The 19,615-nt window shown below is 48.9% G+C and overlaps 6 protein-coding genes across 6 annotated transcripts; 4 read left to right on the plus strand and 2 right to left on the minus strand.

Annotated features, from left to right (window-relative positions):
* Positions 1-188: 188 nt before the first annotated feature.
* COCVIDRAFT_107430 (hypothetical protein) lies at positions 189-932 on the plus strand (the record flags this gene model as incomplete). The annotated part of the gene is made up of 1 exon (XM_014698019.1): positions 189-932. One exon carries the CDS (start codon positions 189-191, stop codon positions 930-932), a length of 744 nt encoding a protein of 247 aa, XP_014553505.1.
* Positions 933-5,864: 4,932 nt separating this feature from the next.
* COCVIDRAFT_40457 (hypothetical protein) lies at positions 5,865-7,601 on the plus strand (the record flags this gene model as incomplete). The annotated part of the gene is made up of 5 exons (XM_014698020.1): positions 5,865-6,062; positions 6,113-6,365; positions 6,420-6,566; positions 6,619-6,736; positions 6,788-7,601. The coding sequence occupies 5 exons, from the start codon at positions 5,865-5,867 to the stop codon at positions 7,599-7,601; spliced, it is 1,530 nt and encodes a 509-aa protein (XP_014553506.1).
* A 409-nt stretch (positions 7,602-8,010) lies between these two features.
* On the minus strand, positions 8,011-9,405 carry COCVIDRAFT_40458 (hypothetical protein; the record flags this gene model as incomplete). The annotated part of the gene is made up of 7 exons (XM_014698021.1): positions 8,011-8,239; positions 8,323-8,541; positions 8,607-8,779; positions 8,843-8,993; positions 9,045-9,064; positions 9,119-9,205; positions 9,253-9,405. The coding sequence occupies 7 exons, from the start codon at positions 9,403-9,405 to the stop codon at positions 8,011-8,013; spliced, it is 1,032 nt and encodes a 343-aa protein (XP_014553507.1).
* Positions 9,406-10,566: 1,161 nt separating this feature from the next.
* Positions 10,567-11,297, plus strand: COCVIDRAFT_107473 (hypothetical protein; the record flags this gene model as incomplete). Its single annotated transcript, XM_014698022.1, has 2 exons — positions 10,567-11,181; positions 11,232-11,297. 2 exons carry the CDS (start codon positions 10,567-10,569, stop codon positions 11,295-11,297), a joined length of 681 nt encoding a protein of 226 aa, XP_014553508.1.
* Positions 11,298-11,669: 372 nt separating this feature from the next.
* COCVIDRAFT_107459 (hypothetical protein) lies at positions 11,670-13,060 on the plus strand (the record flags this gene model as incomplete). The annotated part of the gene is made up of 6 exons (XM_014698023.1): positions 11,670-11,712; positions 11,764-11,869; positions 11,921-11,933; positions 11,987-12,737; positions 12,793-12,873; positions 12,906-13,060. 6 exons carry the CDS (start codon positions 11,670-11,672, stop codon positions 13,058-13,060), a joined length of 1,149 nt encoding a protein of 382 aa, XP_014553509.1.
* Positions 13,061-18,025: 4,965 nt separating this feature from the next.
* COCVIDRAFT_29280 (hypothetical protein) lies at positions 18,026-19,537 on the minus strand (the record flags this gene model as incomplete). The annotated part of the gene is made up of 1 exon (XM_014698024.1): positions 18,026-19,537. One exon carries the CDS (start codon positions 19,535-19,537, stop codon positions 18,026-18,028), a length of 1,512 nt encoding a protein of 503 aa, XP_014553510.1.
* Positions 19,538-19,615: the final 78 nt, after the last annotated feature.

Consider the following 19,615-nt stretch of genomic DNA (forward strand, 5'->3'; position numbering starts at 1 on the left):
CAGCCGCCATTTTCGCACCTTCTCCCTACCTTGCACAAAATCTTGTGACACCGCGATTGGATTTTAACACCTGCGCCAACCTTTTACAGTATCGCCGTCGGAGTATTGCCATGAAATGGTGCAGTAGAGCTTCCAACAATCACACGTCCTGGATCCATACGAGTGCGACAAATAAGCAGCATACGAAAATGTCTCGATCAAGGAGCAACGAGCCCACACCCTGCCATCGCACACAACATGATAGCGCGGCGATGCAGATTTGCGAAGCCGGACGAAGAGGTGGTGTTGCTGCACGGGGAGAAGGCAGTTATTCCACCCTACCCAGCAAACGAGACAGCAACATCCCGGCGCATCAATGTTTCCTACTCTCCGAAGACGAAGATAGCGACTGGGACCCATATCCCCCTTCGCCACCGCTCTCTCCTAAAACAGTTGTTACCGAGCCAAGATCACGATACAGCCAGCGCACAAGCACACTGCAACAATATGGCTCGGTGAAGCGGCGACCAGGCTGGAAACCGAGTCTCAAAGAGGAGTTACTACGGAGGACATCGATGGATGCCGCCATGGGCCACACAGAACCACGAGCCAGCACACAGACGGGTCGTAATAGAAGCAAAACGACAAGACTAGATTACACAGCCGAGCAAGGCATAGAGATTCCGCAACCACAACGAAGACGCGGATCAACCCTATTGCATCCTTCCTCCCCAATCATCGGGTCGGCAACATTACATGCAGATACTCCGCCAGCAGACACTCCGCCGCTACCCCAAGACCCTTGTTTCGAGAATCGTCCGAAAACTCTTCTACGCAAGGGCTCCTCGCTACTCCACCCGTCTCCACCCCTAAGCGACGCAGAATCGGAAGCCAGCATGCGAATTGCGCAGCTTAAGACTGTCTTGTCGTTTCCGCCGAGAAAGCAGTGGTGATTTTTGAGGTTCATGTAGTTATTATTATTATTGTTATTGTTGTTGTTTTTCTTTCTTTATTCACACCCATCGTCGCTTTCATTGATGATGGGTTATACGAGCGAGCGAGACTATGATAGACGCAGTTCTTCTTATGACAACAACTCCTTTTTTATGCTATTAGACACTTTTTTGTATATAGTCGTAGTGTTTTTTTTGTGAATGGCCTCTTTCTTTTTTCAAAAAAAAAAAGAGTAGTTGCCTATCGATGGTTGTGTATATAGAGTATAGACCGATTGTACCCGCATTTACTACACATTTACTACATATTTTTTTTTCTTTCTTCCACACTCGCTATCATGCTGTCTTGTCAAGTGGATTCAGAAATCAAACTCGATATCAACGATGACGATTTGGTATTCTCCTTAAACCAACCTCGTCTAACAAGGCATCGTCGGTGCTACTATATCCCAGCCATCCACTAACATATCCGTTATCCCAATCCACCCAAATCCCCACTCTCATCCTGCTGAAATAACACTAACGTCCTCGACCAAGCTATCCCTCTACACCGCACGTCTACCCCGGTACCTTACCCTCTACCCCAATTTCCCCCAGTCCGCGGAGTAAACGGGGGGGTTTAGGGGTGGCGTAAATGAACTATGTATATTGTTGGAAATCCGTGCACCATGGCATATTATTAGTTTGGGGCTGCTGTATAAGTCTTATTAGAAAGATGCGGTGTGAATGATTATGGAGCAGGGTAGATGACATCTGTGAGTTATCCTGTTGACTTGCGATGTTGTTCAGTGCGTAGGGCGATATTGGAAGATTGTGGGCGAGCAAAATGAGTGGTGGGCTTTGTTATCTTGATGGTTAACCCGCGGAGTGAGGGAGTGAGGGAGTGTGGGTTTGTTGTTCTTCCTACGCAAGCACTATCTTGTTCTAAGAGTTGAGAAGGTGTCTTTTTGAAGTTGTTAGAATGTGTTGGTTTTGGTCTTTCTGTATAACAGAGGCATGCGGATGTCGGAGATAGTGAGAAGGCTGGAGGTGATGTCTTCGGCGTGTGCAGGGAACGACATGTGCATAATGATGCTTGTATAGTTCGAGCTTTTCGCCTTTTTGAGTGGTATTTCGTAATGCTGGTCACTGACGAGATTGTTTTCGTGAGATACAACTTGCTGAGAATAAATTGTATGCAGACGAATTCCTGACCCAGACTTACGCCTCTTTGAACACTACTCAGCGCTACTATTTCTTAACTCCCTACGCAAAATGTACTGATTGTATACTAGTCAAGGTTGTAAACTGCTTGCTGACAGGGTTTGATCATTTTCCGCGATCCTTGCTTGATCTTTTCCAGAGATGTGCGACAAGACAGTGCACCAAGGGATGGCATTCAAAAACTTATTCAGCCTTGTGTTACCTGAATCTCATAGCCTCCCCCGGAATATGAAGATTTCAAAAGGCCGTTGTAAGGCTCAACCCGCCTTCGAGTTGATGGTTGTTGCAATTTCTCACCTAGCTAGAGAGCGCCCAGACTCCTCCAAAAACAATGACCCCCAAACAACATATAACCAACGCTAGGTACTCAAAAAACGTAAAAAAAAAAGAAAGATTGCATCGGCCGGGAATCGAACCCGGGGCTAGCCGAAACTGTTCTCAAGGAGAGATGGCAACGGCTAATTTTACCACTAAACCACCGATGCTAGAAACTTGGAAGGTATCGCTACCAATGTGACCTAACCAGGGGTCGAACCTGGAATCTCTTGATTTCAGATGTGAATCGTAGTCAAGCGCCTTGCCATTGGGCCATTAGGCCAAGTGATTGCTTAGTAATTTGATGGAGGTTTTTGAGATAGGAAGATTTATATCTGTCAACAATGTTCTAGACAAAGTTGAAAGCGAAAGTCGACATCTAAATCTCTGAAGAGAGAACTGTGGTGGGGTACTCATTGAAAAACTCTGGTGTCCCACCAAGTATGGCTTGGGAGGGGCCGAAATTTTCCGAGATCCGGACTCTCACTTGCCGAACGCGTAGTGGAGCATCCTTAAAATTTCTATTTTCTTTGTCTTTATTCTTTCTACTAGGAAAATACTATCTATGATGGTTGTCTAGTTGTTTCAAAGTGTTCTGGAATAAAGAGATGATTTTTTCTTCTTCCTAAAAACACTACACGAGCCATTCTTTCACTCAAGTACATTCATACGTAGCTTCGAGATATGTCTCATGTCGATTACATTCAAGGATAGTCACAATAGTGGCTGTGCAGCCAGTCTGCGTAATTATTCATGTGCTGCATTGAATAAAATAGCGCGCGACTATTGATTCCATTGTCACTCAATTTGAGCCCCAGTATTTTTAGGCGAAGGCCGCAGAGACAAGAGTTGAAATTTGAATGGAACTTCTCATCATACAATACTGAGCTCAAGTCTAGCCAAATGCAGTAAATGCAGCTGCGCTTTTGTCATTGCTATTGAATGATACGCAGAGTGAGAAAAAGAGCTTGGTACTGGTTCAACAGAAGGGTACTTTCCAATTATGTTAAGCCTATCGCAGGTAGTGTCAGGTACGCTTGCTCGACGCCGTACGTAAGGATCAACCTTATTCCCACTGATGGTACTGTTCCATGATTACCCCGGGGAATTGTCTTTACCCAATGGGTAGCGGCAATACTTTAGTTCAAAATCAATTTGATGGTTTCAAGATTTTTAAGTAATGAACGACAATATGTACTTCCTGAACTCTCTACCCACCACGGCACCCGCTATAGGTGATGACGTATGTACGAAACACGAACGACTTTATAGCCTTGACAGGGTCATTGATATAACAACTAGTGCCATTTCGGCCGACACGGCCATCCATATTGTCTTTAAGACTTTGGCATTGATATGAATTTGCGATTGTCAGCACCAGACAATATCAGGCCTCTTGAATTTGTGGATCATATATTTCATGCATCATCACCACCGTGGTTCTTAGCCCAAACCATTGCCGTGTGGTTGTTATACGGCAGGTGCATGAGGAACAAACCTGGCAATTCGGATGAAGACGCCTGCAGCTTACGTATGGAGCGCGATTTGCAGTGCAGCGACCCGTACCATTCGTTGTCGCTACCATATTCTGCATACGCGACACTAAAACCCAAGCGACATATCTTGGCCCGGTGGTACCACTAAAGGAAGATCAGAACCCAAGAGGGATGACAGTAGCCGGCGCCATGTCTTGCGGTATGCATCCATATTCCGGCAAGTTTAAAGGTACCGTGACTGAAAAGAAAACATGGCGCTCGCTCGAAAATACCCCGACTGACTCGACAGTTCCCGTCTTTGTGAGACATTCGAGAGCTGTTCCACCACGCCACCCGGCTCGTGTTCTCAATACTTCAAATTGTCCGCATGGCTTGTGTGACAATATCGTTTCTCCACAGTCCCACAAAGGTGGTCATTTCCACAGACAGCCATGTCAGCCGCCTTCTGTTATTCAAGGGGCCGAGTGAAGGATCTTGTAGCGGGATTCTGATATCCGGCTCTATCAAGACAACTCGGCCGCGGCAGCTATGGAAATAACACAGGATTTCGGGATCATCCTACGCTCACAAGTATTTAGTCCCATAGGCTACATCGTTGTTGAAGTGAGATGGCTCGAGAGCACGCGTTGTTGAGCCGACGTACGTACGTAGCGTGCCAAGAGGTGTCTTTGAGGGCTTCCCCACCACCGTATTCTCAATCTGTCAAAGGAAAAGCGTAAGCCACGATGCCCATATATCGACTTTCCCGCGGCAGATGGCAAAACTAGTTCATGTGGATCGAGATACGTGACGGGTATAGACAAGTTTGCACATTACTTTTTCCAGAAGCGTGTTTCATCGCAACGCGCTATTTTGCGAGCGTCAATTCCCACCTTGTCCGACTGCCGACACATACCAGATGACAACGGCCGAACTGCAACAAACGTATCATGGGTGCTTGAAAGGAACCAGAAACTTTACCCGGGTCTCTTACGTCCTGCATATCATAATGATGTTGGGAATTCGGAAGGATACCTGTTCGTTAACCTGCCGATCGTGAGGAAAAGCAAAGCGTTGCTCGACCACCCTTCCAGGGGGGGAAATGAGCCTCCCTCCGCGTACGCTCGAGATACACAAACCTATCTGTTCTTTTTTCGACTGTTCTTTTGGGCGCATCCTACGATATCTCCTGGCTCAAGCCCCCAAGCCACCAATCGTATCGGCGGAAAAGTGTGGTGTGGCAAATGCATAAGCATGCTTGTCCACGAGACGACAGCTTCCGCTGTGTTTATGGCGCATTGATGTGGCTATTATCCTGATCAGAATCTATGCTATCGCAGGGACGGACTTGGAGAGGTGGACCTGCAGTGGTGTATCAAAAAAAGCACATCGCTTGTCTTGGTTCGGAAAAAGCTACTTTCATGGTGCCGGGGTCAAGGCGAGCCCTGTAGAAAAGCACGCAACTGTTAAAAGTATGGGGATGCTCCGTAGCCAATCTCACACCAGCATCCAGCACCACCAGTGCCATGTTGATGTGGCTCCTTGGGACGCTAACGACCCCGTAGACCAGGGACAAGTCCTATACGCCCAAGGCTAGCATCCAGCTCCCCCACTCGCTTACCTTACATGCAGACGCCGAGCACTTGTATGGCCCGCACCGTGCATATGCTGCCCCTGGTTCATTCTAGGGACGCCGATGAGGAGCTGTGAACCATGCGTAACTACTCAGTATTACTGGGGGGTTTAAACGCCATGTTGTATCCGTCTTATGAGATACCCTCCTCTAGATACCCTGATCCCTCCACTCCAACTCCACATCCACACACTCCTTTCTTCTCTTCAAACATTCGTTTCGATATTTCTCCTCTTCTGAAGCCTCTTTGGTCAAGCCGCATAACCTCTAGCAAACGTCAGTACACCACTACATTCTCATCACACCATGGGTGGGGATGCAAGCGCAGTCTCTTCTTCAGTACTGCCTCATGCTTCACTCGCCCATGACCAGGGACCTCTTCACCTTGCTATCGTTGTCACACTTGTCTTGATCGCGCTCGTCATATATTCTTTAAGGGTATTTACACGTGCAAGGCTACTTCACTCATTTGGCTTTGATGATGGACTCATGTTTCTGGCTGCAGTATGTTAAGACTAACAACACAAGCGCTACACAACTAACATTCCCGGCAGCTGTGCGCAGTAGGCGTTTTCGTTACATTTACTGGATTAGTAGAGCTAGGTCTCGGACGAGAGGATCGAGACACTGAATCCCCAGTTGAGAGCGGACGGTTGGGTCCATGGATCTGGGCACTAAAATCAGTCTATATATTTGGGCTTGGGCTGGTAAAGCTGTCAGCCGCCTTCACGCTCTTGCCCGTGTCCAATTCCAGATTCCACGCCTATGTATACATTTGCCGTGGAGTTCTAATCATTGGGATTATGTGTAAGTTTACGCAGTAAGAAACGAGACGGAGAGGCGCTAAGCTAACGTGAATAGTCTTGATATTCTGGCATACACTTGAATGGTTCATCTCAATTCTCATTCATTGCATGCCTCTTGTCGCAGCTTGGGACTTCTCATATGGCGGGAACGCAAAGTGCATGACGCCAATCGAATCTCAGCATTGGGCTATGGCAAATTATAGTGAGTGATGCGCTCTTTACCCTTGCGAAGCTATATTGACCCTTCATACCAGTAACCAATACAACTTCCAGTCTCTTGTTGGTTATACTTGCGGTCCCTACCATTCTCGGCTCATCTTTCAAAATTGGCATCAAATTATACCTCGCACTAGCAACTGTGTTGGCGCTTTTGTACGTCCACGTCCTCTCGCTGTATGTTCAGTGCGGCTAATATCTCTACAGCGCATGCGCCATTGCTATAATACGAAGCCGAATGGTCATTGTTTACTGGGCTGAAGTAGGGGATAGAGGCAGATACGATTTGTCCTTCATGACCTGGGGCACTGTCGAACTCACGACAGCTATGATAGCCGTGAATCTTGGTACCTTGATACCTCTTGGTGGAGCTATCAAAACACCAACAACAGAGTCTCCAACTCGGCGCTCTCCCCCAAAAATCTCCGGTCCGGTAGCGGGAAGCGCTGTTCACGTATCCCATGGCGACGTTGACTCCATCTTCAATGCCGAGCCCAGCGCCTCCTCCGAATCAAAGCAGCGCAACAGTCAATACTCTGGCCGAACAATCATGTATCGCCCCAACACTGCATACTTCCCCGCAAGTTACACACACCCCAGCCTTACGCGCTTCCACGACGACGAATCAAACCTAGATTTCGACATCGAAACCCCCTCCACCCGATCGACGCGCAAACTGAGAAAACCATTTCCACCTTCCCGCTTTTCTGGATCGACAACATATACGGTTGACACGCGCCGAATAAGTGATTGGTCGCAACTAAGTGGGTTCACATACTACTCGCATGCATCGTCGCCTGAGTTCAACAACCCACAAGAGAGCAATAACAGAATGTCAGCTGGTTCAAAGGAGCTGGAAGAATTTCATATGCATTCCGGGAGAGATTCAGGGAGCGGGAGCAGTGAAGGCGATCAGAACCAAGAGATTCGTGTTGTTTCTGATGAAGAGAGAAGGAGCGGAGGGTTTCCAACTATCTTCCTGGAAGACGACGTGAGGCACCCATACAGTATCAGGGGTTAAAAAGTTGAGAAGGAAGACAGATTTGAGACTTGTGCTGGATTTTTTTTTCAAAGGCCCAGCCCAGACCGCAAAACACTCCATGCGATTAGCGACAGCGACCCAACACCTAAACGTGGGTGATTTACATACGATAACTGCATTCCCTTGTTTTCCTTTGTCATCATCAGAATCGACACTATCGGAACATTTTTCCTTACTTTGTGTCAAAGCGCCAACATATTAGAGCTCTACTCATTCACGCGAATATCTCTTATTACCATTCCTACCAACCTCCCTTAGTATATCATTAGCGCCAAATATTTAGTATCAGAACGAACATAGATCAGGATTTCGTTTTGTCATTCTCTAAGATACAATTGCACACTCCCGTGCATCCGTGATTGAAAACTCAGTGAAGAAGTTGATGCGATTAGGTCCAGCGTTTCTTGATGTACTGCGCCTGGTAGCCACCAGGTAGCTCGGTAACCCAACCATCAATGTCTTCGTTAATTACGCGCGGTACGGTGCATTTATTCATGGCAGCTGCATCTTGCGTCTTGAGCGTGGGGCAATTGACATAGCAGGGCGAGTCAAGGGCTCGCTGTAACGCCTCGTCTTTCCAACCAAAGATATAGTCGCCGTGGTTCGCAAAGCCAGTCCTGTCCCCCCCACATGTATTATTAGTAAACTGTGCTGTAAACTAGTGTAGATACTCGATTTGAAACAGGAAAAAGAAACGTACCTATCGCCGAAACTCCAGACAAACGGCTGACTACCGTCCTCGGGCCATTCAGCCAAGTCGTTGAACGCACTCGTATCCCATACGACTTCGTAGAAGAGCTGGCTCATTCGGACAGGATGGCTGGCTGGACAGGGTCCACCCGACTCAAAGGTCCCGTGTTCAGGATATGCCATGTGTGCCATGTGGTCTGGAGAATCGAGATTTTTGCCATCCCAGCAGCTAATATCGTCATTAGCAAAGAATGTGGCTTTGGAAGCATATGAGGGGAGCAGGGGCTTCCTTACGTAGGAAAGCGAACGGCTGTCATGATGCCGGTTTTACATGGTTTGTCTGGGAAATCGAGGGTTTGCGGATCGCGGGTGTCGATGTGGTCGAGACACGTGAATGTCAATTGTCTGAAGCGCTCTGCTTCTTGCTTCGAGCGTGCGTTTACGTCTCCGATGAACATCCGGAAGCCCTGGCGTAGTTAGTCGGTTAAGTTGTGCCCGATAAAGGTGCGGGCCTAGAGAATTTGACATACCGGCTGAAAGGCTTGGACCTTTGATGTTTGCTGGAAGTTATATAGTCCGTCTTGCATGTAGTATACCGTCATTCCTCCGTTGACGCCATTGAAGCCTGAGTTTGGAATTTGGGGCACGCGTTTGTATGTGCCATTTCTGGCTTTGAAGTAGCTATGGTACTTGATGTTAGGAGCTTTCTAGAGGTGGGGTTGTAGAACTTACAGAACGGCTGTCCAGTAGTTCTGCATGGAGTTTAGTGGAAGATTTTGGGTGAACATTGTGCAAGTTTCACTTACGGAGAAGTCCTCACTGAATTGGCAAGATGTGCAAGTTGACTCGCCTGGCATGTCTTTCCCCGGATCCATGGTTACGTTGAAGGAGTTCTGTGCATGCTTAGCCTTCCTGAATCACATATGGTGGATTCATGTACTCCTCCGAGGATTTGGTGAAGATGCGGAGAGGGAGCTTGACCGGGCGTGACTAGCGGGTCTAATCTATCGATGACTAGTTGGGCGCAGGGAAAGCGTAGCAGCGCTATTGCAGGAGCAGCAAGTGCAAAAATTGTAGCGTCAAAAAACCTCATGTTGTCAGAAGGTGAGATGATTTCAACCTGAATATTAGAAATGGACGAAGAGCAGGTCTTTGTCGCTGAAAGAAAGCTTGTGCTGTCTGACTGAGATTTGCAAGGCTACAAATATCAAACACGGCAATTTGAAGTCTATAGGTTGCGTTCAAAGATGATCTTTGGAACTGACGTGGGCAGCACTGCACACTATTTAGTCGCAAGATGAAAATAGCCCTTGGCTTCCCACGTGAAGAAGGCGATCATCATTGTAGGATGCATTGCTCCGATGGCCCCGAATAGCAGTGTTACTCCCCGCTATCTTTTTGAGCCAAGTGCAGTGTATGTAGTATACCAATCTACTGTGCTCGGCGTTGAGGTCTCCTGATCAGCTTTTGGTAGGTGGTTATGTCTTGGACCTCACCAACACTCCTGTTTGGTACAATGTACTTCCGGCTGCCAACCGGGAATCGCGGAGCTAGCATTGATTCATCCTGAAGATTTTCACTTTCATCAAGTGTTTCATCATATTCAGCCGTTTTTAATGATCAGCATTCGTCCAGCAGCACATGTCCTGACTTTGCTTCGGCAGTTGTACTCAACATTGGAAGGGTGGAGGACGCCCCACCTATATGGTAATCAATCATCAGAGGAGAAGACCATCACTGGCCATGTCTATACCGCATCATATTAATATTGGTGGATGTTCAGACAAGGTTGCACAAGCCTCAATCTATCCCATTTTACCCATGCGCTAAGTTGTGGGGTCTTCTCTTGGGTGCTGTCTATCACCATTGTTGGGAATTACATTTAGTTATCGTTATATCCCAATAAAATCAGGAAAGCAAACACATTTCATGATTGGAGGAATTCATGGTCCCAAGTCGGGTCTCTCGGAAGTCCCAAGGGCTTGTAACGCACACTGATGATACCGCCGTGGGGCTATGGCCGGTTGAATATCGAGATGCTGAATAGAGATACGAGAGACCATGAATAAAATATCCAGATACATTGTCATATCATCTGATGGTATCATAGCCGATGTTTGTACACTCAAATTAGCGGAATAACAGATATCCTTCTAGAAGGACAAAATTTTGCGGTACCCACGGCTTCATCACCCATTTAGCTGTCAGCTCGTAGAAAGCATTTTGTTACACCACTTGCCCCTATACAACCGCCATGAAAATCACCACCCTTCCCAGCGCTGCATGCTGGTTTTCATTCGCATCCGCTGCCTTTGATTACAATAGAGGAGGAGCGGTACTCAAGGCTCCTGACGGCGATTCGTTCCAAACAGTTGCTGGTACCTTCACCGTCCCAAAATTGTCCGGCTCGAACCGATTATCGATATGGGTTGGCATTGGTGATAGGCTGGAGCAGAATAGCATTCTAAGTGGTGGCATCGTCTACAACAGCACTCTGAAGAGTTTTGCTTCGTACTTCCCAGGCCCCGCAACAGATACAACTTCGACTGTCCCAGTCGCAAATGGCGATTCGATCACTATCACGGTCAATATCACACTGACAGGTGGTACGGTGACGATCGAGAACAATAAACAAAACAAGCGGACGACACAGTCTGTCGCAGCACCAGCAGGCACTGAGCCAACCTCGTTGACTGCCTTAGCAGCTGATTGGTTTGTTCAAGCCTACCAAGTGATTCCTGGTGAACTTGTAGCAACGCCAGACTTCGGTACGGTGTCTTTCACAGCTGTGAAGGCGACGACCAAGGGTGGAGTAGATGTACCAGTCTCAGGAGCTGGCCGATATGAGATTCAGGGAACTAGTGGACAGGTCAGCATCTATGCGAAGTCGTCTACGTACCCTAGCTAATTCTTGACTAGATGTATTCTCGAACGACAATCTCCGACGCAGGTATTTCGGTGCAGAGACAAACCGTGGGGAAGTAGATGAACGTAGAGATTTGTCATCAGGTACTACAGAGGGACTTGTCTGATCATTTAGTAGATGATTTCCATCAGCCAAGTGTATATGTGGAAGTAAGAGCTCTAGGGTCATGTCTCATCCTGGATAGATGTCTGGATATGTGCTGAATTGTAGCATGTTCATGAATAATCATCATTTATAGCGCATTATTTGGGACTGCTAATGACAATCGGAAAAAATTGAGGGTTGTTATCATTACTAAATATAAGAGTTGTGGCGAGCAGAGAATATATGATCTAAAGCTGCTGCGGGATATCGATGACGTGCCCCTCCCACTCCACACTTCCTGACGCGTCGCGACACCTCGCCCATAGCGCGTGCGACAGGCGAACAGGATGCGCTTCAAGGCATCAATACAGAACATAACAACCTTTACAAGTATATTCCCTACAATTCCTAGGTACGATAAAATCGCTGACAATTACACAGAGCTCACAGCATCGCTTAATTCGCTCGGTCCGCTTGCGTGGGTAAAACTGAGCGAGGAGCAAGTATGCTTCACAATTATACCAGAACAGGGCACCCAAGTATGGGCGTGAGTTTATTGGCTTATCGTAATTTCGCCTCTCATTCTAATCGAATACAGTGTTCTTTCTATTGTAAGCGTAGAGAAGACGAGTCGACAAAAGCAGAGCCTTAACATGTGGCGTAGGACGCCATCTTTGAAACCATCAGCGTACAATCAGCAGCAAACAATGTCATCAATCTCGAAGTACCGCTGGCATCACTGAATCGCGCTCTGAAGTCAGCAGTTAATGCGACATCAGCCCAAATACGCCTCACCAAGAAGGATAATCTGCCTATGCTAGCTCTCACCATTGTCACCACCACATCCTCCAATACATACAGCGCCTTCCCCACAAGTAACAATGATGGTTTTGGTACCGCCTTTGACAGCGACTTTGGTGGGGGAAACCGTGAAACAATCGTCACACAAGAAATACCCGTACGAGTGCTCGCGCCAGACACAGTTGCTCATTTGCACGAACCAGCCTGCAGGGAGCCAGACGTGCACATTATACTGCCGCCTCTAATGCAGCTCAAGAGTATTAGCGACAGATTTACCAAGCTGGCGCTCGCAGACACAAAGACAGGTAGCACCACTACTTCGGCTAGAACGCGCTTGGAAATCGCAGCAAACATGCACGGCTGTCTGAAGATGAGCATCAGATCAGACGCCATGAACATCTCATCCATTTGGACTGATCTCAACAATCCCGAACTAGATCCAGGTCACGTGGCAGGGGGTGAGAACGGCATTGCAGAACACCCTAGTACGCGCATGAAGCAGCTCGGGAGCGCCGATGGACGAAGCGATGAAGGCTGGGCTGTGGTACGTATTGATGGCCGTGACTGGGGCAAAGTCATGAGCGTCGGTAGACTGGGTGGGCGGGTCATTGCATGTAGGTGGCCCCATACACGGCACTTATTACCCATTATTACGCTGACTTTGCGCAGGCTTCTGCCACGAGCACGCTTTGATCTTATATGTTTACCTGCCCAACGACAATGGCGAGGATGAGTCGGTATTGACGGTAGGTTATATTGCTCTTCACTGGATTACTGAATAGGTTACTCATTTGCATATAGTACTTCATTAGCTCCTACAGCGCATAGTCATGAGTTACGAGTATCTTTCCAGTTACCATCTAGTACCACCACCCCTAGGAGAAAAAAAGACCCTGTGATCCGCATATTATTACGCAAATCTAAGCCACATTGTTGAAACTGCATCATGCAACCTCGCATTTGCCCACTGCCCACTGCCCACTCAGCCCTACCCGTCCGCGGGACCCAACTACGTAGATCAGTCATGCAAGGCGATTCAGACCCCATCAGCCAGGTAGAGTACCGCCAAACTCAAGAGCCAAACAGCGAGTTCCGAGACTATCTACATGCATTCATTTGGCTGTGCACTTCACGCTATTCGCATTAACTGTACTTCAAGCCCAAAGTGGCTTGTATCGCTCCCCCACGTTACACCAAAGTCCCAAATAAATCCCCATCCCTCGCCTACCCCCGTACACGCCCCCCATCCTCAATTACCTGTCGCCTCGTGGCGCAAGCACCAGGCGGAGCGCCCCATCCCATCGCGCCGGGAGCCCGGGAGGCGGAATTGCGGAATCGCGGCATGCGGTATCTCGGGTCCGATACGAACATGTGTTTGGCTAGAGGACGCTACTATCGAAGCTATGTAACAGTAGCAACACTCCGTGAGGCTATGAATGGTTTCCACGAACGTCCTTATCTCGCATACCTTTATTCCCTCAGGTGCCAGAAACGTAGTGCGAATGAGTCGAGATGCATCACTGAGAGAGAGTCAAACGGTGATTCCAGCATCATTCGATTTCCCGGGTATCGGGACATCATCCAAGCAAAGAAAGTTCTAGGCATCCCCCATCCCACCTCCTACTGACTTATTGCCTACAGATCCGCATATCCGCACTTCCCCCCACGTTGTCTTCCCACGCTGACAAGAAAGAGAAAGAAGAAAAAAAGCACCCAAAATAGCCCCCCCCCCCGCCTTCGCATCACAAGAAAATGACCCCAAATACCCCTTCTTTAGGCTAAGCGCAAGGCCCCAATCTGACAAGCACATTTCGGGAGATCCGAAAATAAACACAACACATGCACTCTCTCTGACCCCCCGGGCCAATGAGAAAGGCGTGGTCTATGTTGTAAAAGGGAAAAACAAAAGTAAGAGTTACCGGTTTGGGCGGAGATGCAGCGTCATGTCAGCACAAGGGGGGGGAGTCATCTATTAGAAATCAAGGTCAGTCAGCCCTACAAGCGCTTGTCGCGCTTGTTTTGATTTTGCGTGTTTCCAGACAAGGTATGTATGTAAGTGTGTGGATGGGAAGGATGATGATGATGTGGGGGGTTGGGAGAGAGAGAGAGAGAGAGAGAGGGAGAAACTATTTTTGGGGGGTGGGTTTGAGCCTCGGTTAGGTGGGCAGGCGTGATACAGAGAGCGTGCGTGCGGGACCTGCAGAGGCTTGTGGGCATGTTGCGAGATGGGCGCGTATTGAAGGAGGGGATGTGGTTGAGGCGGGAAGAGGGAAAGATGGGTGCTGGGAGGGGAGGGAGGGAGGTATGACGGGAGAGGGTTTGTTACGGGTGTAGCGATACAAAGGTATTGATTGTTATCGAGGTATCCCGAATGTTCTGCTACCAAGGTATGCAAATACTGTTCGTTCCGTCAATCGATAGCGATGGCAGCGATTTCGTGCCTTGCTGCCTGGTTCTGCACCTCGTTGTGTTCCCTGCATATGCACATTCCGACTCGCACACCCATGACTTGTTTCCGAGGCGTTGGATACCGATGGGAATCGAGGTCCAGCCATACCCTCAGGGGGTTCTCATTGCCATGTGCTTGTTGCTGGTCAGACATTCCCGGCCTCCTGGGCTGCCGCAAATGCCTGCTCGCTCGTGGCTGTCCTTGTGGTCATCCGAACATGGCGCATTTCCCAATGCCGAGTGACCGGGAAGCCGAAGGAACGTGTGAGAGCATGCAAGATGTATTGGATAAGGATCGGGAGTCAAGCTTCGAGGCGTGCATTATTTGCTGTGTGGGTGAATAAAGTCCGTGAGCGTTTTCCCCCTCCGGAAATTACTGACAGCTTTTCGTTCGGGGAGTAAATCCTTCACAGCCCTCGTGGGTGTACAGCCCGCGTTGTTTTAGCACAGGTACCTTACCGTACCAGATGAACGTTGGTTCCTGCATCCTAAAATACCAGTGTGGAGACATGGCCGTTCAGCTGAGTGCTGGCAGCGGTAGCTATACCCAATAGAGGCATATAGTCGCCCGCTATGATCATGGAGTGGGTGCTGGAGGGCAGTACAGCTGGACATTGTGCGCTGAACGTACCAGGATGCACCAGAGGCCATCACCGAAGGGCTGCACACGTCGCGGAAGGGCTGCATGACGAATGCTACCGTTCCAATTGCCCAGGCACGATTTGGCATAGGCAGGCATATGGGTATGCGGGTAGGGCTAAAGCACAAGCGCTCTGACATGCACCTGCGAGTACGTATGCTTGCGATAGTGTCGAGCAGCATCTTGACTAGTACTACAACTTGATTCGCTTGCCTCGGGCTTCTTCCAAGCCCCCCTCATCTGGGCGGCCCCGAGTCCAGAGCAATATGATGCAACGTTGCGCAGGTGTGGTTTGCACTTGGACACGGCGCGCACGACGAATTCTGGCTACGTACGTGTGGCTTGCTCAGAAGCGGCATCTTGCAAAAAAGAACATGGGCTGCTCCGATAGGATTCCTGCCATGGAGGAGTAAGAGTTGCGCAGTGCAGATGGTTATCCAAAATGGGAAGTGAAAACGGCCGGTAACGACGCTGCATGACTGTACCGAGTCGTCCAATGATACGGTAAAGTGCGCTTATGGATGAAGGAGGCCGTTCGGGGAGGAGCTCGCTTGGGCCGCTCAAGGCCATGGCGTGGGGGATGTTGGAAGAGGCATATGGTCGCTGCGAACCCAGTCGTCTTGCATCGTCATACTATTCTACTCTCGTCATTGTAAGCAGGAATTAGGAGCAGCATCAAGATGTTTGGAGCAGACTCTCGCAACTTCTGCCTTAGACATGACGAAGCACGTGTAGAATGACTCCTCTGTTCTTGTGCTTTGCAATCTGCACGACAAAGTCACCAATAAGCAGCTCTGTCCCACGTCTTTCTGCACGCTTCTGTGTAGGTAGTCAGCAAGCCAAGTTGAGCTGCGCACATTACATACGTACATACACACCCATCCACATTGTCTACCCATGTCGCTCGTCCCCCTGCTCGTCCGTGCATTTGCATCACATTGCGGCTCTCTCACCCGGCGGGTCCCTTGTTTTCACACTGCCACGCCGCCCTGGGACTTATTCCTGTCTTCCCAAGCGGAATCCCCATGGCGCGTTGCTGCGCACCCCCGCTCGCCGGCGACTAACGGCTACGGATGACTAGATCGTGGCTTGAACCAGGCCCGCGCGACCGCCACCGTTCCACCGCTGTGGTTGGGCAGGCCTAGTAGGCATGTATGGTTGCAGGATAAAAAACGATGGCCTGTGCGTATAAAGACGGTTTGGATGCCTGGCTGAAAAAGAAGGCGGAGAGAAAGCTGGGACGGATACGCAAGCTCACAAGCATCCGAGCGCCCTTTTTAATCTTCCTTCCTTTGCCCGTCCGGTTCCCGAGTGTACTATTCCTATTTCCAATCTTCCGTCGTCGTTTCTAGTCGGCCTCTTGTTTCATATAAGTCGAGTCCGCGCCTCTCTTTTTGTGTCTTGGTTTCAGTCAGACATACATTCATCCATCCTTCTCTTTTACGCCTTTCTTCAGTCATCACCAAGTGTTTCTTGTTTCACCTCCAACATCATCCACTTGGATACTACTCTGCATACTTGTCGTCTTGGCCAACACTATTTCACTCTCAAGACCTCAGTGCAAGACATCCTCATCTACGCCATCTTCCACGTCAAACAAAGTCTAAGATAGACTCCAAACACACCACGTTATCAGAAATCATCAAAGTCTCCGCAATGTCAGCATCAAACAACCAGGACGACGCCGCTACTCAAGGCCGTGGCGGATACAACTAAGACCCGAGCGGGCCGTGCCGTCAAACAATGCCGGGACTCACCTTGAAACATATCAGCATCGTCCGGGGCCTGTTCTCTCCTTCAACCTGGGTCTCAAGTCATCCACTTTGTACCATGACGATGCCATGATGAACACGATACCCTCCATTTCGGTCCTCGAACTCAACCAACCTTCGACCTCCCCATATTGACATTCTCCTTTCAACGCTTTCAACACATTCACCACACTTCATCTCTTGTATTTTTAGTTTCTTTTCCCTTTTTTGTTACCTTACCCCTCCACTTCTTCTTGTCTTTTTTTGGATTCAGGCATAGCGAGCGACGGCGTTAAGGGAAGCAAACCTTAGACATGACAGGGATACCACGGATCAAAGGCATTGCTGGGCGTTTATATGGGATACAAGGAAACATGTTGGAATACCCCCTTTTTTTTGTTGTGTTAATGAATATGTTATGCTCGGGTAAACAAAAGGAGCATATGGGTTTTTGGGATATGTCATATACAGTGAGGAGTTTTGGGAGTTTGTTGTATTTTACATCGACCTTTTATTTTTTTTTTGTTTAAATTGACACCTTTAACTGATTTTGCTCATCTCCTTGAACATTGTTAGGTTTCGACTTTGAGACTCCCAATCAGAGCAGTATGATTACGTTGGTGACTTCTTGTAGCCAATTTGTTGACTTTGCTGCTACTTGATCACATATTCTAGGCTAGCCCCATACTTTTGGTATCGCCGTTTGAGATATTTTGGAACCCTGACAAAACTGTATGAGGTTGTTACTACTTTCCAACGCAGAACCTAACAGAAAAGCAATGTTAGCGAAATGTCCATCACAAGCCTCCGCCAACGACAGCCACATATGAATGGCGGCCACCATTTTGAGGCCCCGACGATCCACAGGTGCTGTGCCACAATCGATACAGCACGGACAACGTGATGCTACAAGCGTTGTGGCTCGTCCCCAGAACGCATCCGCTTAGCCCCCCTTCAGAGCCTTACGTCTGACTTTCGGGGGGCCAAAACCAAGGAACGCCTTGAGAGTTCTTCCAGAGCGTTGCACAATGCGACCAGGCAAGGAGAAAGGGGCCAGGATAACTTACTTTTCAAAAACAACACCCAAAACTTCTTCAACATCACCGCTCTCGCCTCGGCCCGTGATACGAGCCAGGGCGTCAGCAGCCGACCGTAGACATTCGGCAGCGACCACAATGTCCACCTCATCTGTCTCATCATCGATTTTCTCACTGGTCGAAGAAGCAACCGACGACGAACTTTTGACGGTCGTGAGAAAGGCAGAGAGGTGGCTGAGACATTCGGACAGGAGAAGACGCTGACGCTCGGTTGCGCCCAAGGATTCTTGCCATATGCTTGGATCCGGATCGGGGTCAGAGTCGGGTACAAGTGCCGTAGTCATAGATTTGAAAATGTCTTGCAGAGTAGTGAGGAATGCCGGTATATTGCCAGCCGTGACCTCTTTGCAAGAAATGAAACATATTCGGTCTTCGGGTAGCCCCAGCGCAGAATGGACTTTCTGCTTCCATTTTCGTTGAATAGTGTCAAGAGCAGAAATCTGGTCGCTTTTGTTGATAGCGACTATAACATTGATGCCAATATCAGCACACTGCTTCACCGTCTCCATGACCTCAGCATCCATATCGGCTGTGGCATCCTGGACGACAATTAAGACATCCGACTCGAGGGCCCTTTGCTTAGCGCGCCTGATACCTTCTTTTTCTACAGCTCCAACCACATCACCACCCACTAGGCCAGCCCTGCGTAAGCCAGCCATATCGCCAATTTTCACAAGCCATCCGCCCATATCGAGTCCTATTTCGACAACATCTCGCGTTGTGCCAGCTTCCTGGGAGACAATGGCAGCATCTCGCCCAACGATACGATTCAGCAAGCTGCTCTTGCCTGCGTTGGGTGCTCCAAGAAGCGCGACACTAATACCGCTGCGCAGCAATTCTCCGCGTACAGCGTTGGAAATGTGTGCCTCCATCTGTGTACTCAAGACCTGGACTTGGGATGCAACGGAGGCGCATAACATTGCTGGTGATTCATCAAAGTGTTGGTCTTCGGAAAAGTCAATCAAGGCTTCTAGCTCACCCCGCGCCTCCAGTAGGAGTTGGCGCCACTTCTCATAACGCTTAGCCAACGAAGAAGTTGTGCCCCTCACGGACAGCTTACGTTGCTGCTCGGTAGAAGCTGACAATGTCTCGCCTAGCGACTCGATCTGGGGCAGGTTCATGCGATTGTTGGCAAAAGCGCGTCGGGTGAATTCTCCAGGCTCCGCATATCGGATTTGTGAGCGTTTGAATCCCGGAGTTCCTGGTACTGTTCCGCATTCAGGTATAGCTGCCAGCACTGCACGGACAACTGCTGGGCCTCCATGTACATGCAGTTCCAAAACATCTTCGCCAGTAACAGTTTTGGGCGCTGGAAAGTACAGAACAAGGGCACCCGAGTCAAGTATCGTGGCAGACGAAGGCGGTAAATGCGGGGCATATAATCTCCGGAGAGTCGCATGCCTGGACTTAGGGAATTCAGTGGAAGGACAGAGACCTTGATATACCTGGTAGGCGTTCAGCATTTCCCTATGCGACATGACATGGTGGGCCGAGGGTCACCAACCTGCCTGCATGCTGGACCAGAAACGCGAATGATGGCTATTGCAGCCCTTCCG

This window comes from Bipolaris victoriae (genome assembly GCF_000527765.1).
Source record: "Bipolaris victoriae FI3 unplaced genomic scaffold scaffold_85, whole genome shotgun sequence".
In the NCBI taxonomy this organism is placed as follows: Eukaryota; Fungi; Ascomycota; class Dothideomycetes; order Pleosporales; family Pleosporaceae; genus Bipolaris; species Bipolaris victoriae.